Genomic DNA, 22,764 nt, shown 5'->3' on the forward strand with positions numbered 1-22,764 from the left:
TTAACAAAATTGAGCTCACTTCCTCCTCCATTACCCAGCTGGTGTAAATCAATACAGTTCTGGCGGATTAAATGGCACTTTCTGCCATTTCCTCTAGTTGCAAACTCAATTCAGAATCTCCCTGATAAGTGTTTTGGATGAGAACAAATGTCAACAGAACAGCATTATATCTTGGATTTCTTCAGTGGGGATGGTTTCCTTCTCAGCAGTCCTTTTTATTTTAATTTCATTTTAAATTTTGTTTGATTTCTTTGCCTCATTCTGCTCCATTAGCAGCTGTTGGAAGAACTGTGAAGTAATCTTTGTTACACTGGTCTTCCTGAAGTTTTTTCCCATGTAACAGAGTCAAGCTAAACAGATTCCAGTGGCACTTGCTTCTTGATCACTGCAGAGGCTTAAGCAACAGTTTTTACACAAGAAGGAAAGAAAAGGCTCCCTGAATGTTAAATAGCTCAGTGTGGTTTGCCACCCACCCACTCTGCTGAAACATGGTCCATTAACTCAGTGTGGCTGATGCAACTTGAAAAGGGGCAGCAGTTCATACAGCAGTCTACATTTACCAGTAATAACTTCATAGATGCAGGGGAAAAAAAAGGGGGGCACAACATCCTAGGCAGAAGTATACTAATTCACTCTGAAAAACATATAATAACTAGCAATGTCTTCTGAGGTGGATAATCTTGAGCATGATAGAAATGAAGGACAATATACAAAGTTTTTAGAAATTTGATTTTTATGATTTGAATTTCCAGACCATTAATAGTAAACATAATAATAGATGAATAATGGTAGATGCAACCTTATTGATCTCTACAAATACCTGGAAGGAAGTTGCTGTGAGGTGGGTGTCAGCCTCTTATCACAAGTAACTAGTGATAGGACAAGAAGAAATAAATGGCCTCAAGTTGTGCCAGGAGAGGTCTAGATGTATGTTAGGAAAAATTTCTTCCATGAAAGGGAGATTCAGGCTGCACAGGGAAATGATAGAATCATCGTGCCTGGAAGTGTTCAAGAAACATGGACAGGGCACTTAAACATGTGTTTTAGTGGTGGACTTGGCAACCCTGGGTTAATGTTAGGAATTGATGATTTAAAATTCCTTTTCTAAGCTAAATACCTCTATGATTCTATGGATAAACAATACATCTACCAGGATTCAACCACCCATATACGTGTTTGTATTGAGACTGGAGTATTTATTCAACTGTGGGATAGTAATGCCAGTATTTCCAGTATATAAAACCAATCACAGTAGCTAAAAGGGGATGAAAGGGAGACATAACAGCTGCTGGTCAGGATATAGTCTTTTTGACAAGATTTTGCTGTATTCCTTTGTAAAGTTTAAATTGCCAGCTCTAGAAATGTGTAATGGGCAAAAATGTGCTCCTTTAGTAGGACATTCAGTGATAATTTTTAGCTAGTTCCAAGGAACCAAAGAGAGTCAAAGTGTTATTAATTTATTTGGTTAAGAGAAGACAAGTGTGTTGCCTTAAATTTGGGATGAATTAAATTCTTTGTTCTGCATAGACTTGGTAAAGCATTTGGGGGAAATAACTTACATTCTTGTATCTCTTTAGAGGTTTGATGGAAACACAGAGGAGATGCTGAAGCTAATTATCATCCAATAAGTAATAAGACATAAAAAGTCTTGAGCAGGTTAGAAGGAAATGTATCACCTGAAAATTTGCTGATATTTGCAAGTTTCTCTGCTCTATATTGTGTTGTGTGCCTTATTTCATTTTTATATCCCTTGGTTTATAGCTTTTCATTTTCTTCATCCTTATGAAGCAAATTCAAGGAAGAAATAATAGGATTATCTCTGATGTGACAAGACAGTAAAATCCACAGAGCTGACAGCCAGCACCATTCTTGTTCCACCAAAGGGATTTTTGACATTTGGAAGTAGGATTGTGCTAGACAGAAGAAAAAGAGTACTTAAATAACCCTATTCTGAAATAAAACCCTCAGGAAGAGCTTTGCAAAGATGTTTTTCTTTACAGGCCTTTTTTTTTTTTTTCCTTTGGAAATACTTAACCAAGTGGCAGTTGAAAAAGGAAGTGTAGATATGACAGAGCTAAGGTTCTAGCTGTAATATTTATTGCACTGGGTCAGAAGCTTTGCCTGTGGAGCTGAGGCTGAATGGAGTTGTGCTGAAGAAATAGGATGGATGAGATGGTTTCAGACCTTTTAGGCTGACCACTAAATCCTCACCCATTACTGAACAAGGCTGTCTCTTTACAAGTCATAGAAATAATTAGCTAAATCCCACTGAGTGAGAGGTATGAGGGGTGGCTCACAGCATGTTTGGGGTCAGCCTTCAATTATCCACCATGGGTTGACCTCAGTTTACTGCACTGCATAAAATGCTATCATTGCCTTGTCTTTACTCAGATTTTGCAATTCAAAATGTTATAACCATTTTTAGAAACACAGCTAATAGAATTAGAAAGGCAGAAGTTACAGATCACATTTTAGTCATACTTTTTCCCTATGTTTTGGTCTCTTACAGTGGAACAGAAGTCTCTTCCTTTTAGCAGACAATAATTTGGAACTTGGTTCCTCCCGTTCAGCCTATTTTTTGACTTTCCATGAGGTTGAGTATTTACAGAATAATTTTTTTCTTGTTAAAAGGAATGCTAGAAAGAAAGAAATTTGGTTGTTCTGCTTTTCGAGGGGTTGTCATGCACCAATCAGCTTGCTGAATTATGCTATTTTAGCTCATGTGTAGAAGACCATGTACATGCTTTAAACTTGTGACAGAGGTATAAATTCAAGGAAGAATTTTTGAAAGAGTGCATTTTACCACTTGGTAATGCTGTGTATTGATGTTAGTGGTGAAGTTACCTTGCAAAGAAATGAGCTAAACCCCATTATCTTTTCCATCTTTATGACTGAGGGAAGTTTTTGGAGACAAAAGTATTAAAATACTACTAAAATAAGTAAATGGTCCTTTTAAAAACTCTACCCATTTGTCATAAGGAATCCACTTTTTGTATTCATCTACTCATGCCACTGTACTATCTACAATCAGCCACTGAAAATACCAAACTCAGTAGTTATAGATAATATCACAGTGGCTTTGAATATCAGATATCAGATATCTGTCAAGTCTGAATCAACAACTAACAAACTGAAATGTTTGAAGAATGAAACCATGTCACACAAACCATAATTACATTTGACCTATTCTGTGACTTTTGGTTTGATGTGTGGGTGGAGGAAAAACCCCTGGGGTTTGAGTTCAGGTCACATCCTTTGCCTGTTGTGTGCTGTGCAGTGTGAGAAGACTGGCTGTGGAAATACAGCATCAGAGGTACCAGTCTGCTCTGGTAAGAAGTTGTCAAGAGAGACAGGAAAACAGAGGGCTGTGAACAAACAGAATATTTTCACTGCTCTCTAGTGTAAAAAAAATAATAAAAAAATCATAAATTAAAAGAAGTCGATTCCAGTGTTTGCATAAATGGCAACTTTGGAAAACACAAAGTTCTATAAGAAAGACCATCCCTGGTTATTTGCTGAAGGCTACATAAAATGCCATCTTGACCAGCTGTGTACCAAAACCCCCAGTTAAAATCATATAAAATATAGGGAAGTATGTGTTTATGAGTGAGCCAGGGGTATTAGGAATTAATAGCAAGTTTTTAATACCCTCCCACAACTTGAAAGCTGCAATGAAAACACTGTCATCCCTGATGAGAATTAAATTTAACTGTTGTGCTGGTGGCTGTAGTTTTATGTCCCTGCACCTGCAGCAAAAAATCCTTGACACTGGGTTTGAATACTGCATTGGAGCTCTCCCCCTCTTCCCCACAGGACAGAAGAAGAGATGAGACATGAAATCTGTTTAATTGAGAAAGATTTTTCCAAGAGAGTGATCATTTATTTCTGATCCAGTTGTGTCAAACACTTTGTGTTCTTTTCTGATTCTTTTCATGTTTCAAATGTAAGTAAGACCTGAAACAGAGAGCATGGCTTTATATCTAGTCTATTCTAGTAAATTTAAGATTAATGGGAACACTTCCTGCCACTGAGATTGACTGGCATGGTGTAATCTTTGACTATCCTAGTGAACTTAGTCTCCCAGAAAACTGCATTAAAGGTAATTGGTACAGAATAAAGCAGTGTGTTTAGTCAGGAGGAGGTCCAGCTCTAGTCAGGAGCTGTATTTTTGTGAACATGCAATCTGCAGAAAATTACCCCCTTCAGCAGTTATTGGCCAGGAACAGTGCCCCTGCTGATGCACATGGGCTGTTACCAGCTCCAGCACAGAGAGGGCTTAACAATGAAATCCAGGCTTACTCACTGGTTAAGTAGTTCTGTGGCTGAATTCCCATCTGCTTAATTAGAGCTGGGAATTGTTTTTCTGTGGTTTTGATTAAGTAAAAAATAACCAGTACGGGCAGTACTAGCACAAAATTACCAAGGTTTGATTAAAATAATGCAAGTGAAAGGTTTAATGGGATTTTCAGTGGAATTCAGGTACCCTGATTTTCATGGATAACTTTTTTGAGGTAAATGAAAGCCAAGAAAACAGTGAAAATATCAAATGTAGAAGCTGGGAAAAATAATTCTTGTGAACAAAAGATGCAAATTATTTGGAAAAAATTTGCTATGGAAACGTACTAAGAACAAGCAAATTTGTGAAGAATTACACTGCCAGTCATCCTGAGCACAGCCTCAGATCTGATCTGCTACAGACTCATAAGTCTCATTCACACTCATCACCAGGATTTTCAGTGAAATTATTCAGGATTGGCATTGCTGTAATCTGAGTGTCTTTTTCACCTTGTTTGGTAAAGCATGTTTTCCTTCCTGCAGCTGGCTTCATGTTCCCTCTGAGCCAGCCTTGATGCATTGCTTGTATCTCCCAATCTGTTTGGAAGACAGCTGCTATTGATGCAGTGTGAGATGATGGAACAGCCCCTGTCAGTTACTGTGCTGTGTGTTTGTTGTATGACTGGGGTAGTGAAAGGATGATGAAGAAATTAAAAACTCACAATTCCATGGTCTGTCATCAGATAACTGAGGTATAATAGAGGCAGAGGTAATTCCTATATTTTCATGTAATCTATAACAGCAGTGCTGGACTTTACTGTGCAATTTTATATTATATTTTCCTTTCCTTTGGCCTTCAGACTGTTCTAACAAAGCTGCAGGCAGAGTTTTGCTGTATGGCACAAGAAATGTGGACCTTTTGGTCTGAATTCAAGCAGTCATTGCCCAGTGAGTTCCCTTCATTTCTGTGGGTGTTTGCAACAGACGTGAGTTCTCTGTAGCTGTGTTCAGCTGTGGATTTTCATTTGTGGTTGGGAGCTTTAATTCACTGGAGACATGAATGTTGTGCTGTAACTGGGCTATTGTGCTTCCCCCTAGCCTGGGCAGATGCAGTTTGCTGTTGGAGTAGCAGTGCAATCAAGAAGCCTGGTACTCTGAGACCTAATGGACCAAGCTTCCCAGGGCTGTTTGCAAGGCACATGGGATAAACTGTAAGCACTGTTATATTGCTTTAAGATGAAGTTTGGTAAAGCCTGTTTGGATAAACACTCTCTGATTTTTGGTAGTCACATATGGCCAGTGCTGGCCAGCCTTGTCTTACCAAAGTCTTTGTTTTTTCAATTCTGCTGCACTAACTTTCAGATTTTCCTTTACCAAATATCCAACTGTTCAGCATCTTTTCAAATAACAAAGACTCAGAAGAAGAAATGGGATGAAACAACCTATCAGGTAATAAAATCATTTCACACAGTTTATAACTGTGATAGGATTTTGGTATGATGCTAGCGTGGAAATCCAGTGAGCTCAACAGCATCTTTACATTATTTCTTTTGTGCTCTTTATTACTTTCCTATCCATAAAGTGTGCTTTATGCCAGTGTGATATTTAGCACTTTTGACTGCTCTACTTTCAGGTAGGGCTCCAAAGTTGTATTGGCCTTTTAATTGCTTCCTAAATTCACAGTTTTATGATTACTCCTCCTGTAATGTCTCACTTTTAATACAGTCTTGAAGTTTTGGTTTTGGTGTATTTTTCTTTATTTGTCTTCCTCAATTTATCTCAATATTCTATATGCTGCTTTTATTCTTTCTACATAGGTACAGGACATCTTGTTTTCATATTTTGCTTCTTTAGAATTTCTTTTGTAAGCTTCACATTGACATCTAAAATTCGGGGCCCCCATTAGTGTTCATCTTCAACTTGGAAGTAAATCTTATCTTCCAAGTCTTAGACTGAGATTTTTAGGATTCCATATCCTCTTGGCATTTTCCTCTCTGGATTCATCAGTGATGTGTCTACAGAGTTAGTTCAATATCAGCCTAAAGTGATTTTTAAGCTCAGATTCAAATGACATCCGTGGTTCTTACACACATGTTTGAAATGGAAGCTCTGGAGCACCTCAGGAGTGGCTTAGGCAGAAGGTGATCAGTAGAGGAGAGCCAGGTTCTTGGAATTACTCTCCTGGGAGCCAAGGACCAGCCCACACCAGTCTTGTGGGTAACACACCACACCAGTCTTGTGACAAGCCCTTAAGCCTGCTCTTCACCTCACCAAACAAGCACAAATCTGATGCCTCACTCCTCATATACAAGTGAAAATATTGCAAGTATTGGAACAGGCTGCTCAGGATGTGGTAAAATCATCATCCCTGGAAATGTTAAAAAATACACATGGATGTGGGGCAAAGGGACAAGATTTACTGGTGTACTTGGCAATGCTGGGTTAACATTTGGACTTGATGATCCTAGAGGTCTTTTCTAAAACATAAAAAATTATATGATTCTATGACACATATGTTCACAACATATATGAGAAAGCCCAGGAAACCCTTAACAGTGAAGGTTTTCATTTGCTGATCTTTGGGAAGAAGTTAAATGTAGTAAGTTATGTGGAGGCAAGTTTTGAATGTCTGTTAAACAAAATCATAGTGAGCATGCTGATTGCTTTGTTTTAGTATAAAAATTGACTAAATTCTAAGACTTGGCTTACAAGCAAAGAAATAAAAGCAGATGGTGATTTGAAACTACTGTCCTGAAAAAAAAAAAAAAAAAAGCAAATACACCACAAATGCCCCTGTATATGTAAAAGAAGCTCATCCATTCCTTTTGCAGTAATAGATGCTTTTTGCACTCCACTGTGATTTGGTCTTAAACTCCTACAATAGAAAAACAGATTCAATAAATAAGCCATGAACAGACACAAAGGGGGAGTGCAGTTCTTATATTTCCAGCCCTTTTTGCAATTTTTTGTGAGCAGATGGAGGACATGAGAAGGAAAGGAGCACCCAGTCCAGTATTAGTTTATCTGAGGAGGAGAGTACTGGCAGTGAAGCTTCTCTGGTATCAAATAGCAATTATGGACCAAACATGAAAGATAAAGCTCCAGACAGGCAGGGAAATTAGACTACAAACTTTTTAAGACATTGAGCTTTGGCTTTTCTCATAACAAAGTGCCCTGCTACTTCTGAAGGCATATTATGGAATTACACCCCTCTCTTTTTAATCAATGTAAGCACTGCTTTGTGGTTTAATCTGAAATGGGATTTATTAGTTTATTAGTTTCTAAATGTCATCATTCTGTAGTGATGGCAGAAACTCAGAATACAGCTGAGAGGTGGTCAAGAGCATGGTGTAAATTAACTGCTCTTGCAAACAAAACAAATTCAATCTAGTGTTCCAGACACTACTTTAAAAATATTCTGCAACAAAACATGATTTTCAAAGTATTTCTCCTCAAATTGCAATGTAGTTGCAATGCGTCTTTTGGTAAAATATTCTTCACCTAAAGCAGTATATTTCACTGAACCAGTTTCTGTGGACTTCTACAGAGAAAGAATTTACTTTGGGACGTAGAGTTCTAGGTGGTTCAAAGACAAAATGCAAATTCACATTGTTTTTTACCTACCATTGTGTTATGAATTATTTCCCTTAATTTGTCAACAGCAAGTAAACTGATTCAACAGCATCTCTAGAGATGTGTTTAGAAAATAATGTGTATAATAAAGCTGCAGTTCATACTCTGCATTTCACTGCATGCAGTGTAATTATTCAATATTCCATGTCAGTCTGTGTAAGAATATTAAGAATATTACAAACCCTAGATTTTTGAATGGTGTGGAGAGGATTTCCAGACTAGAAGGTGGCTGTGTTCTCTTTTGGTTTATTTGTTGGTTGGTTTTTTGTGTTTTGTTTTGTTTTGTTTTAATTTTGTGGGGGTTTTTTTAGTTGCTTTTTTGTATGGGTTAGGGTTTATCGAGTAGTGGCTTTGTTCTTGTAGTTTGTTTTGGGGATTTTTTAGCATTTAGCAAGGAAGGTATAACAAAATCTATTGGCTGGAAACAGAGTGTAGCCAGACCTGAGATAAAACATTTACTCCTAGTGGTCACAGAGGCAGAACTCTAGGAACAAAATTGTTAAAGGATATAAAAAATTTTCTCTGATTTTTTTTTTTTTCAGTTCAAGATTAGATGGGAACCTACAATTGGAGGAGTAAAGTAGTTTCTTAACAACATCCATAAAAATAATATTTTGGTATATGATTCCAAGTTGAACAGCTTTGTTTCCTATTGTTCAAGACTAGATTATTTTATTATTTTCTCTCAAATGTATATATGCCTCATCAATGTGATTGCCTGTGCTTCAAAATACAAAGATCAAACTATTCTAGAATGTTTTGTAACTATGATATACATTAATGTAAAGTTAATCACTTAAAGCAAAAGAGAGGGAGAAGTAAAAGAGATAAAGGCTATAGTTTGAGGGTTTGTGTATAGGCATATCTGTTTTGTAGAAAAATGCACTGTGCTATAAGTGTTTTGGAGAAAAATAAAAATCCAGTTTTCAGTCATATCACAGATTCTTTTTAATACTGTTCAAAAAGTACCTGACTCTACATAAACACCAACTATAACATGATGTAGACAATTGAGAAACAAGCAAGTGTATTCTTCAATGCTAAAATAAATTACATTTGTACAGATAGAAAGCAAACCAAAGCTGATAAAAATGTTAAATTTTATGAAAAATTATTTTCATTTCACATCAAAATAATAACTTTACATTCTCTATGTTTTAATAGTATAAGCAGCAACAACATAAAAAAGAACAAACGGTCACAGAATGTTTGAAACCAGTTCTTCATAAGTTATTAGCAAATTAAAAAAAATAATTACAAGCACTTGTAGCCCACATAAATCTTTTGGAATTGGCACCATCTCTCTAAAACATCTATATTCTATATAGATTTCTAATTACAAATACCACCAGCAGCTGCCATATAATCCTATTAGTACATGTAATATACATAGTATATTTGTTCCCATTTGGCAGATTGGAGTGACTTAATGTTTATTGTTTGTTAATACTGTCATTGCTCAGGTGAGATAAAACCAGCCATATACAGCAATTCATCACCCAGACGAATTTTTTACTTACCTTTATGCTTCACTGGCCTGTTTCTTTTTTCCTTTTCACTGTATAAAATTGTAAAGTGGCAGTTGGAGACATTTGAACTGAGGGTATAATAATGAACCACAGCAAAAAAAGTGAATTCAGGTAATTCAATTTCAGTCTTTACTAAAAGAAGTGCACACTGAAATGGGTAGCAGATGAATGATTTTCTTGTTCATGGAGGGTATTGACTTAATTTTTGGAGATTCATTAAACTGCCAGAAAACTGTGACGTCTTGGGTATTTTTGGACATGTTTAGTCACATCCCTTAACACATTTATTTAGAGGATGACTTTCTCATTGGGATACCAGATAGAGTAGGACTGATAAAGATGAATGGTAGGAAGAACCTATTCACCAAGCCTAGCTAGTAAACCTAGTAAAATGAATGAACCTAGTAAAATCCATCTGCTGTTTGATTCAAAAGGGAGTAGGAAGAATATCCTGTCATTGTCATTCTCTGCAGAATAAATAGTCAAAATCTAGATTCCAGTGGCCACTATCCAACTTTGATTATCATTATATGGATATTAATCTGGAATGATTCCATTGATCCCAATAGATTAAGGAGCAGTTCCAGCAAAGGACTTCAGCACTCAAAATTATTCAGTGTAATACATCCGTTTTTTGCTCTAGTGTAGAGGTCAGGACCTTTTTTTAAATATCTCACTTTTCTGTGGAGTTTATGAGAAGAGCTAGTGCCCAAGAAAGCAGCACAGCAAGGAAAGAGATATCTAGGAATACTCTATTTGAGCCAGTAAGGAAATGCAATATGCAGAAAATGCTAATTTTTCACTGGGATCAAATTTTTTGAGATAATTATACATTTTGTTTCAAAGATGGGCCAGGTCACCTTTGTAAAAGGTGATTGGAGGAAAATGAAACAAGTCCCTTTTTCTGCAGTCTCAGAGAAGTGGTAACCTCAAGTTTGATTCCTTCACCTATCCAAGAAGACTCAATCTCTCCTTTCCAGAATGGGGTCTGAGAACTTCAGATGGAAGACAAGATTTCTGCAGATAGAAAGTTATCTAAGGGCACATCCTTCCCTCCTGTCATTAAAACACTTTTCAGGGAAGCATTAAACTTTTTTTTTAGCCAATATGTAGCACAGACAAAAGGTTGCCTGCACTTCTTTGGGGTTAAAATACCTTGTCTCTGCTCCAGAGATTTTTAAAGTATTTTATATTGAATGGTAATATATGATCTCTATTCAGTGTATGTCTTATCAGGTTGCACTGTTCCTTTTCCACTGCAATACTCTTGAATTTGTTCCTGTCCTGTGAAGCTGCCTCAGGGAAATGAGCAGAGAGTATCCCAACACTGAGTCATTAGAGCACTTTCCAGTCAGGAAACTGTACTGTGCAGTCTGTGAACTCTCTTGTGGGATATGCAGGGATCTAACCTAGGAACTGGTGTTTTCTGCATCCTTGATGGGTTTTAACATGAGTGAGGTACAAAGATCCTTAGATGTGTGGTGATCAGGTTATTCTGAGCATACACAGACATACTATGATAGATGCTGGGGTAAGGTGGCATTTAAATAGTTGTTTTAAAACTGAGTTTAAAGTGTAGGTATTAGATTCTGCTGAAATCCTAACTTTAAGCTCCAAAGTCTTTTTTTGGAGGTCAACCCTGACACTGGTCTCCAATACAATAAGAAATTAGTGGACACATTACTAGTCCTGAGCATAGTTCTCTGATTTCCCTAAGGAGCCAACTCTTTTTCATGCTGTCTGTTGCTGTCATCTTTTATCCTCTCACCTCATAAATGATGTATTTAGCAGAATAACAAGGTTGCACACTTTCCTGTACAGAACTTACACCCACAGCTATATTGTCTTTCAGCTTGGTCTTGCACACTAAAGAAAACATTTGCAGGGAAACTTCTCTGTCATCCAGAGCAGGAGTCATGGATTTGCCTTCCTGTTTACTCTCTTTTGATACTGTATTCTATCAGTTTTTAACAAAAATTTTCCTTTTACAAACGCAGCAACTGAATAAACATCAAAGCAAACTAATATAACCTTTTTTTTTTTTTTTTTTTCCTTTTAGAACTTATACCAGTTTCAAAATTACGGTTTAGTTTCTATCTCACTTTTGTAGCTGGAAATCAATAGAAGAAGCCAGCACCTTGTGACCAACCAGGCTCCCATGAAACATCAACAAGTGGTTTGTGGACTGTGGTCTAAAAATCTCTGGTCTAAGGTATCTGCATGAGTCTAGGCACCAAATGTTCAGATAGAAGTACAAGGAAGCACATCTTCAAAGTTATGCAATTATTCTTCAGAGACAATTTAAAAATAGAGTTCTTCAGTATTGCAAAAGCTTATTCCCAACTGGCCTGCCAGAGTGACTCACTTTATTTCAAAAGCACAAATCTAGAGGTGATTACACCATCACTCCTTGGGGTTGGCCTCAAGCACAAAAGAAATAAGAGATTTTTTTGAGGTCCTTGTGGTAAAGAATGACAATAGTTTCAAATCTTTTAATTCCTTTTGTGGCAGCAGCTCTAAATTGGAAGGCATTTTTCAAACCATTCAGTTGGTTTGAAACTTGCACCTTGTTTAGTTAGATTGAAAAGTGCTCATGATTGTAACTTTTGCATTTATGTCTGAAAACCCTTGCCACTCTATCTTAATGTCCTAAACAGAGACTAGCTTACAAACAGCATAATGAAGCCATGATGTCTGTCATTCATGGTTTTTTTTCTCTTATGTCAAACCCATTGGCTTCTCCCAAAAAACTTTCCAGTCTTGCAAATCTCCCACTGGGCTCGTTTGGATTATTACTACAGGCATTGCACCATTTTTGCCTTCTTCTCCACAAAATCCTTCCTTCTTTTGTTGAAATTCAAACACAGAATAAGAAATGGCATTGATGCACTCCAGTCTACACAAATAAAGTGGATTCTGCCTCCTTTAAATGCCCCTAAGGTTGCCCATCTTTCATTGAAAACAGATTGACTTCAAGAGGGTACTACCTCAGCCAGGTCCATCCACGGTTCCTTGTGCAATTAAAATTTCTGCTGTGGCTGATAGGTACACAAAAGATACGTGACTCCACTGAAAATGAGAGTGAACAAAAGGGCTTAAAATTTTGGTTGCACAACATTAGAGTTGTAAAAACCCTTAAAACTCTCTTAAAACATGCATTCAGGGCACATGGTGCATCCTCATACCCATATTGTCATGACAGTATACAAGAACATTGTCAGGAAGCTCTGGGCAATAGCTATGGCCAGGATGGTGCAGTTTGAGAGCAGAAGAGGTATATTTATGCTGAGCATGACAGTTTCTATTTTTCACTCCTTTTTACTAGTTTTATATTTAAGGAAAAGTTTTTATGTTTGTCTGTATAATCCTTATTTCCACTGCTGATTATTTCACAGTGTAGTGAAACCCATAGATTTTAGCAGGAATACAATTATATTAACTTTACACCACCATAAGAAAAAACAGGGGACCTAAAATGCTAGGAAAGACCAAGGTGGAGGATGTTCTTGCAAGAACATGGATCAATAGTTTGAAGTATAAGAGAACAGATAGTAATAGAATCCCTTTGAAATTCACATTAATTATCTCAGTATATTCTGTTTATATTAAAACAATATTGCACAGATGGGAGACAAATATTATCATATAAGTCTTCCACGAACAACATTTAAATGGTTTAAACTCCCCTAATAAGAATGTTTGTATCACAGACTGGTTGGACATGCTTTTCCCTTAAATGTGGGTTGTAACCTGTGTCAGAAGATGCTTTCTCCTGAAGACATGGACAGCTAGGGAGTGATGAGACATGCTAGCACTGTGAACCAAGAGGGCAAAACTGTGCTCTAGTCTGGGAACTGTGCAGCTGCACAGAGCTGAGTCCGTGCTGGTCAGTCGTGCGAGGAGGCAAGAACTGCAAATGGGACAAGGACCTTCAGCCATGCCTGAGTGTGGGGGTCTGCCTTCTGGTGTAGAGCTGTTTTGTGACCTGCCTGCTCATGCTGTAGGCAAAGCTGATAAATGATTGTACCTGACAAGACAAGCATGCCCAGACTGCAATTGGATAACACTGCCTGGCTCTAGAGTCACTAGAGTATCTCTGTGAGGTGCTGGTCTGGATTCAATCATCTATTACTTTTCGTTTCTAAATGTTGTTGAGCAGCAAATTGGGGTGCAACACATAATAGTGAAACATGCATCCCAAAGGAATAGAAAATGCTCTTTGCTAAAATATGTGAATGTGCTTTCATCTTTTACTTGTTTGATCAAATATTTATTTTGAACATGGGGGAGAAAAAGGAGGTACGAATTTTGATTACAAAATATTTGCTATCTTTGAAGAAACAAGATCTAAAGGTTTTGAAAATAAAATACAGCAGCCTTATTTCAAGGCTCCCTTCCTTGAGGCTGTCTTCTATATAAGGCTACATCAACTCAACTTTGAATTGAAGTACATTACTCATCACTTCATGCTATCCTTCAATAAAATAAAACAAACCCATAAAAGTTTGGCACCTGAGGACAGCTATGTCATGAAGAAGAGAGCAAATACAGTGTGCGTTTAGGGTCTGACTTACAAGTTCTATGTAACTACACCTATCAAAAATTATTTAGCTACTATTCAAACTTTAAAACTCTTCCCTGCCTGTATTAAAAAAGTGCTGTGACAGTATGAAGTGCACTAAACTGTACTACCTTGATATAGGAAAAAAAATTTGAGGAATCCCCTTGTTTCTTCTGTGAGTTGCTAAGAAACAAAGATTCTGTTGGTTCATATCTCGTTAGGTCTTCTTTGTTCTAACCTTTACTCTGTATTGCTTTGAATGTATTTTTTTCTTTTTTTCTTTTTTATTTTGTCACTGTTCATAGCTGCAAGGCATCAGCAGCGAAACAAAGTTTAAAATTGTTGCTTATTAAAGAGTAGCTTAATCACCTCTAAGCAGACTTTGACACAGGGTTTTTTCCCTATATATATATGTATATATTAATTATGGTTATGACAACCTTTCCCACTGACAGTTAGCATTCGTCATAATCCAAATTGATACCCTAGAATTCTGTCATTCAAAGGATGGAGAAAATCCTTAGGATGTTTACCTGTTTGTTACAAGCAAAGATGGGAATCTGAATAAGTATTCTAACTGGCAACATTTTCACGAGGATGTCCATAAAAATGTGTTAATTTCACCAGGGAGTGCAGCTATAATATAGCTTGGTAGTGCTGCTAGAAAGACAATATTCATCTCAACAACTTGCCCTGATAAGGGAATTACAAAACAGTACTCCAGAAAATATTTTTTGCTACTTCATTATTAGTTGGCAACATGGTGAAATAGTCAGGAAATCTTCCTTGGGTTTTGTTGTTGTGAAGGTGAATCCAATGTTAACAAACTGAATTTTTGATACTGATAGAAGAGAATTTCATAAACAAATGCGTAGGTTGAGAAGTCACTTGTAAAGCCCTCCATATTGCAGTCACTCACTGCAAAGCCTCAGCTTAGTGTTATCCACGTGTGATGTATCACAGACACAATATTCTTCAGAAAAGTTTTGTAGTTTTTGAACATACATTACTGCTTTTTGAGATCTTCATAGAAAAAAAAAAAAAAAGAAAAAAGAAAGAAAGCTTGACAGGTTGGTCCCAGATTTGAGTCTGTTAGAAAATGTACATTCAACGTTTGGTCTTCTATCCTTGATAAAAGATCAAGGTTCACTTCTGGGTAAGGGATCAGAGTAAACAAACAAACCATTGTACAGTTGTTTACAGTCTCGTGCCCCCCCTTCCCCTATTGTACACACAGTTCATTGTAATACTAAAGCAAAGCACTTGGTATGTAACTGGATTAACAGACTCCTTATAAGCCCTCAAAAATAGATTCAGTGTTTCTGAAAAGCCCATGTTTTTTTAAGGCCACGATAATCTGCCAAGAGTCATTTTGTCTTTAAATCAGAATAATCAATCTGATGTTTCCACCTCTCAAGTGATTCCTCTTCTTCCCTTCCATTTCTCACAAGATGACCCAATGCCTCTCACTCTGTCTGCGTAAACACTGGAGATCTTGAAGACTTGGCTGCCCCCTCACTACTTGCCTGTAGTTGTTGAGATCCAATGTCGCCTTGAACTACATTCACAGCGAAGAAGAGCTTTGAGTATAATCTCTGATGAGGAGTGTGTCATATTTGGGGGAGGACGGGATGCAGAGAGCTGATTCAGAAGCCGGAGAGCTGGGAGATGCACTTCCAGAATCGATGGAGTCTCTAAAAGGAGAAGGAGGAGTTAAAGCCACCAGCTCCTCCAGGTCTTGCTTGGCTGTTGGGGTCTCTGAAGTGCCTTCTTTGATGCTGTCATTTGAAGGTTTCCTAGCAGCCTGCGAGGCGCCATTGACTTCAATGGCAGGAAGCGGTTGGATCTCTGCAAGCGTGGTCATCGTTGTAGGGAGCTGGATTTCCCGTGGAATCAGGTATGAGGAGCAGAGAGGAGCAGCCCCCATTGTCCCTGGAGTAGATGTGGAAAGCATCATAGAGTTCAGCTCACTGATATTGGCTGTGAAGCGAGTGACCACACTGCTGATCTGCTCCATGAGGGAGCCTTGAGAGGAGCTGCTGCGCTGCGGAGGCTCTGACTGGAAGGTCGGGGCTTCATCTTCTGTTCGGCTGACAGAGGCAGTTCTGTGGCTCAAGGTGCTGATTGGTGAGGGAGTCTGGGGTCGGTACTGAGCTGGGTATTGCTCCTCGGCCTCCGAAACGTCGTACAGCGTTTTGGCACTGGCCTCGGGGAACGCGGCGCTGCCGCCGTGCCGGCTGCTGTCTGTGCTTTTGGAGAAAGGCTTGATCACTGCCGTTTGGTTGGGGTTCTCTTTCTTGTTGATGTGGACTGACAGCCGCTGCCAAAGGTGTACTCCTCGGCTGCTTTTCTCGTTCTGGGCCCAGGAAACTGATTTCCCATTAGAGCTGTGGGCACAAATGAGATAAGATGGTAACTTGCAACAAAGTTAAAAATGTAATTGCTGTATGTATATCAGGGGTAGTATGGTATTTCAGAGTTTATATTTACCATAAAGCTGACTGCTATTTCATCTGTATGTATCTATTGCAATATATCTCTGTCATCTTTACCTGTATATTCTAGGAAAACAAGCAGTGTGTCAGCTCATTTCACAGGCCAGTTGTGCACCCAGCCATCACTGTCCTGTGAGAGTTCATGGCCACTGCTGACCCCTCTGTTGAGGCCCGTGGGATATAGGCAGTGTCCATCCTGGGCAAGAGAACAGCTTGATGGCTTCCCTCTGTTGGACAGGTGCCAGGAAGAGAGCCTGTGGGACTGAGGGATGCATGGAGGAGTGAGGAAGAATTAAATGCTTGAAGAGAGTGAGCGAGAAACTTGGACTGGCTAGAGTGCAGGGGCACGTGTTTAGGCTGGCCTGGGATCTTTCAGTGGTAAGAAGTGCAGTGTTCAGTGTTCTGAACATGGATTTCTGGTATGGGGCAGGGATTGTAGACTGGGAAGTGTAATCTGTTAAGGCTAGGGAAAAGATCTGTTTATGTCTCACTGTTTGAAAGCATTGGAGCAATACACAGAAAGGGGCTATACTGGTTGTAGGTAATGGGTAACTTCTTTTTCATCAAGGTACTCGGCAAGCTACCTGCCACTAAATTAAAGAAATAACCTAGGAAAGAAATACCAGACAAGCTGTGCAAGCAGGTCCTCATGGTAACATGTGTTTGGAGATAACAATAAACATTTTGCTCCATTTTTCTGCAAAATGAGTCCTCTTAGGGTAAATTGTCTTCAGATCTCATCATACTCTTTATCAAAGTTGCTCATTTGTCTCCTCTTGATATCTAAGAAAAGCCAGCTGTGGCCCTTATAAACACGTAGTATTTTCTGTTGCATCTTACTCAGTCTGATGAGCTGGTGTTTGCACATGCATTAACATACAGTTCTTGAAAATAAGGAAGATATTAGAAATATTTCTTAGCTGAAACAGACAATGACTCTGAAATGGTGCTGACAGGAAAAACAGTCTATACATACAAACAAACGTGATTTACATATAAAATACATCAAAACTGTAAACAATTCACTTTGGTTTCCTAAACGTTTGCTATAGCCATTTAGGATTTTTGAAAAGACAACACTGGAGACCCAGGCAGATTATTGCAAATTCGTTTTTTGTTTGCTTTTTAAGTCTGCATAGATATCATCACTTTAGCCTGCAGCATAACAGTTTGCAAAGCACATACTTTACTAAATACAGATGACTTTATACCAGCCTTCATGTGGAGGCTTCCCTCAGACTATCAATTTAATAGCTCTTCTGGCCAGAAAAAAAAAAAAAAGTAAAACAAAACCTCCTGGTGGGTTCACGTCTTGATTATGTTACATGGAATTACGATGGATCATGTAACACAACATATGCCAACAGATTTCCCCTTCAAACGCAGCATGACAGAATCCAGTAGACAAACACAGTGTAGAACAATGGGTACTTTTAGAGAGGAAGGACTGGGAAATGATAAGTATATATAATTATATACTTATATAATGTATAAGTACATAAGGTTCACCCTTTTGCTGCAATGGTCACCAGGATGTTATTTGTATCTTGTAAGCTGATGGTTAGGTCCTAAAATGCCAGGCAAAACAACAGGTGGCTTGGAACTTGCTGTTCTGACAATCCCTTCCTTCTGCAGTACCCCAATCAGAGCAAGAGCTCTATCCTGTAGCACTGCTCACTTTGGATCTCTGTCGGTCCAGCTCTGGGCTGAGCAGGAGCTGGTACTAATGTCTTGCAGAATAAAACTGTTCCCTCTGAGGACCATGCACTCGTTTCCTTGCAACACATACACTGTGGATGTTGAGAACTGCTTTAGAGCCCTGGCTCACTGGTCATGCTGAGCCCTGAGCTCAGTGGGCGCTCAGTGACAGCAGCAGGAGCAGAGTTTGGATTGTTTGGCAGAGATCTTGCCTCTAGCTCCAATATGATGACCATGAAACTTTGTCCCAGGTGCTGCTGTGTTTGACCTGGACCAGGAGGGAGAATGATCTGGCACTTGTAACTGATCAGGCAGAAAGAGAGGACCCAGATCCAGTCCTGGATGTCCTCCTGCTGAGCTCTTGGAAGGACCTGGGACAGATCTGCCTGGCACAGGGGTGAAACAAATGCCAGTAAATGAAGGATTAGTCAATGCAAATAGAAATGTTTGCCCAGAGAAAGCAGTATATCCTAGTACTCCTCCTGACTTCAAGCACTGGCTTAATACAGATGTTTAAATCCTTTAACAGTGCACTAAATGCATGTAGATATTTTCATGGCCTGAAGGTCAGATTATAAGAGTTTGTGAAAGCAACATGCTACTCCCTCCCTGGTCACAGTTAAAGAGACAATAATGAAGGGGGGATATGAGGCTGAAAAACCTGGGGAGAGTGAAAGGATGAAATTTGAGATTGCATCAAGCCCTTGGCAAAGACAGCAAATGGTTAAATCTTCAGTGGAGCAAGTCACCAGCCTCCCTGAATCTCAGTCTGGGTTTGGGTCAGTCTTGGCTGAAACACTCACTCACTCACTTCTTTAGTACTATGCCCAAAAATAATCTGTGCATGAGGCTCTCATGTTGATCCTAGGGCTCTGAAGGAGACTCAATGGCTGTTTATTGGAAATTTTGTGCAAAAGTCTGAAAGATATGATCATTATTCATTGCAAATTCCTTGATATTAGAAACTGAGACACTATTCAATAAACAGTTGGTGGGGCACTGGAACAGGCTGCCCAAGGAAGTGGTAGAATCAGCATCCCTGGAAGTGCTCAAAGCACATTTGGATGTGGCACTTGGGAAAATGATTTGGTGGTGAACACATTGATGTTGGGTTGACAGTTGCACTTGATGATCTCAGAGGTCTTTTCCAACCTGAGTCTATAATTTTTCAGTACCGAGTGAGCCCTATAGCTAAAGAATTTCTGTGTCAGAAATGTATCTTATGCTTTATCATGCTGCTCCTACTTACTAGGAAGTCAACACTGGACTGAAGTGTGCAATCATTTATTGCCTCTGTGAAAAGAACATGACCTTATATTGGCATGAAACAGGTTTGTGGATAAATTGCTGTGATAATACTTTAAGATCCTGCTCTAACTGCATATTGATTGGTACTCTGTCAAGTTAGCTGCAAACCACGCAATGCTCACAGCTTAAAACAGAGAAATAAAGATAGATCACAGACATAGAGTAGGATGTCTAGTAATGGGATAGTTTGCATTTAATATGCCCAGCTCTGCCTTGGCTCTTCAATGATGAGAAACTTTAGGATAGTGAAATTTTAGATTTTTTTTGTACACAGATTTTGGCTCCATCAGTTGAAAAAAGAAGAATTATACATTTGAATTCCCAAAGGAATTACACTACAAAATCTGGGTGAATACAAATTTTTCTACCCTACTCTGCACAGTGCAGAGGAGAGTGCAGCAAACTTCAATCAGTGATACCAAAACATTAGCTTTTTATTTTTTTTTCCTAAAACAAAGCCTTTTTCAGCACATTTTTTTTTCATTTTTAATTTCTTTTGGTATAGGTTAATTAGGTTTAGCTCCATGCACAAGAGACATTTCCAGAGAACCAGACAGTAATTGTTTCTCCACCGTCTTTACTAAAAGCTTCTTTGATTTTGATGGACTGGCTTTCTCCCTGCCTGCTAGACCTACATAATATGTACAAGAAATGAAATTGGAATAAATGAGAGAACTTTTGATATTTCAAATATTTCTTCTACAGTTGTCCACTTGATGATAGAATAGCAATTAGTTTTGTTTCTCATTTTTTTCCATTACTGAATCTCTTTAGAGACACTTGAGTTTTCTCGTTAAGGATTTTTATCTTTTCATGAGAGATATTAACTGCTTTTTATACACTTAGATGTAAAAAAGTATTCCCCTCCCTTTACACATTTGTTTTTAAACTGTCTAGAATGGATCACTTTGTCTTTTGTTTTGGTTGAGGTAGGAGAAGTTTTATTGCAGTATTTTTTCCTCTGTGGTATGATTATTTATGAGACAGTGCATAGGTCTGCTACAAGTGTTTATTTAGCCAGGTGCTAGTGAAGCAAATTTATTTTGTAAAGTACTTCAAAATGCAGAAGAAATGAAAAACAGGAAGAGGAAATTACAGACAGAGCAGCTGAAAACTCTCATATTTTAACAAGGGTGCCATTCTCATTAATTACCCAGTGCTGCTAAAATTAATTTTGATGCTGAGTGCCTAGGGACTGGTACTGGGGACAGTTACTGAAAGTTACTGAAAATAAGTCACTTGTTCTCTTAATATCTTTGATTGAACAAGGAAAATCAGTTTAAAATTATGGAATTAATAATTTTTAAAAGAAAGCTTAGAATGCATAACTGCATAGTATTATTCAGCAGTGGAAACCAAAATATAAGTGGAACTATAAAAATGTAAGGGAATTTTTGTTTTCTGTCACATTCTGAGTATCTAATTCCAAATTTGAAATGGTACAATTGTGGACACACACTGGACAATAACTTGATGGAGACATGTATGATATGTCCTCATGTGACTACGATAAGGAATGATTTCAAATTCTTAAATTTATAAATCCTTGTATAAAAGTTCATATTTGAGAACACTGGTCAAAATTTTATGGAACTAAAATTGGTAGCAAATTTGTGCCCAGACATTTCAATGGCTGAAGTGTTGCAATTAAGGTATAGCTCCAACACTGTGCAGACTTCTTGTGTCTTTAAGGCAGAAGTTTTCCTGTGTTATCACCAAAAGCAGCTGGCAGTGATAAGCAGGACAAACTTCTGTACTTGGCTCAGCCCATTTAACTTTCTGCCAAAGAGAACCCTTGTTATTCCAAGTAAATAGTAAGAACATGTTCTCCTTTTAGACTCCTCTGCTGAAACCTTATTAAAGACTCAATGATATAATTACTCTGCCTGAAAAGGGCTTGTGTGCTATCTGTAGACTTAATTAAAACTTCTTTCTTCATAAAGGATAGGGTGTGTGTGTATGTGCCTGTGATGAATTCAAGTAGGGCATTTTCTTTCATCTTGTCTCTTGCAATCTCAGATCATTATTTCTTTTGCTTGTAGTGACCCAAGTTCTTCATCCCTGGGAGAATGCAAGTGCCTTGCAACATGCTAAAAACACTGGAAATGAAGTAAGTGGTAGAAGTGGTAGAATTCAGTATATGAACTGTGAAGAAGCAAATCATAGTTTCACCCAGGAATATAAGACAACCTGGATAACTGGATGCAGAGTCAAAGATGCCTAAATTAGAGCAATTCAACCACTGTAATGTTTTATGTTCCTATTCTTCTAATTTTAAAAAGCTTTTAAGAAAACCTCTACATGCCTATGTAATTGTTTCCCTAAATAAAAGATAATTCTGCCACACACAAATAACCTGCTAGTGATATATCACTCAAGTTAATTAGTTTAAATTAATCTCATACTGCTTTTTCTATGGAAATAAATTACAAGACAGAAAAGAGGAATGATACAGGGCAAAAAATAATTTTGTCGTGTCCTGAGTTCTAGAAATAAAGGATGTTTTGCAATTAGTTTTCAGAGCAGTTTTCTGTTTTGAACAGCAAGAGCAATTATTTATATTACTCTACAAACCATAATCTGCTGATGCCTCCTTTCCTCATGAAAATCCCAGCTGACATTTTTCTGAGTGACTTTAATATGTAAGTAGAAAGAAACTACAAAGTGGGAGAGACCTGAGGGACAAAACTTTTGCCAGTGACCTCCCAGTGCAGCCACCAGAGATGCTGATTCTGGCAATTGCTTCAGCAGCACACCTGGTTAGATTGGGAAATGGAGGGTCTGGTATCTGAATGATACATTTCTAATACATCAGTGATCATTACCCAAAATGCAGAAATCATCCTGGTATGAGGAGATATGTCTTCTTTCCTCTACTCCCATGACCTCATTGAGATTGTTAATTAAGGTAACTAGAGCTGTGTTATGCTTTTTGTCTGAAAAATGCCCTTTCAAGCATCTCTGAGCACATCTCTGCAAAGCTGGAGCATTCTATTCGTGGGATGGAGAGAACACAATGACACCTCTTGAGCTCTGAGTTCTGCTTTCTGATGCACAACGTGCTTTAAGGTGTTTTCCGCATTACTGAATGGTAATACAATTTTTCATTGTTTTCATTGCTAAAAGTATGAAATGGAAACTGGGAAAAATAGGAACCATCACCTTACCTGACAATGAGTTCAAGTGTACAAGCAGTGGACAAGAAAAGGAAACACAAAAAATACACACACACAAACAAAAAACCAACCAACCAAGAAACCAACCC

General features: G+C 38.2%; 1 protein-coding gene across 3 annotated transcripts in view; it reads right to left on the reverse strand.

Moving 5' to 3' along the window:
* Positions 1 to 8,840: 8,840 nt before the first annotated feature.
* Positions 8,841 to 22,764, reverse strand: part of GRM5 (glutamate metabotropic receptor 5) — a 246,626-nt gene continuing 232,702 nt past the window's right edge. For all 3 annotated transcript variants that reach the window (XM_056500724.1, XM_056500715.1, XM_056500706.1), the window contains one exon: positions 8,841 to 16,385. In XM_056500724.1, coding sequence (XP_056356699.1) covers positions 15,563 to 16,385 — 823 coding nt within the window. In that variant the 3' untranslated portion in view covers positions 8,841 to 15,562. The remainder of the gene's footprint in view (positions 16,386 to 22,764) is intronic.

This window comes from Oenanthe melanoleuca, chromosome 1, assembly GCF_029582105.1.
Source record: "Oenanthe melanoleuca isolate GR-GAL-2019-014 chromosome 1, OMel1.0, whole genome shotgun sequence".
Taxonomy (NCBI): Eukaryota; Metazoa; Chordata; class Aves; order Passeriformes; family Muscicapidae; genus Oenanthe; species Oenanthe melanoleuca.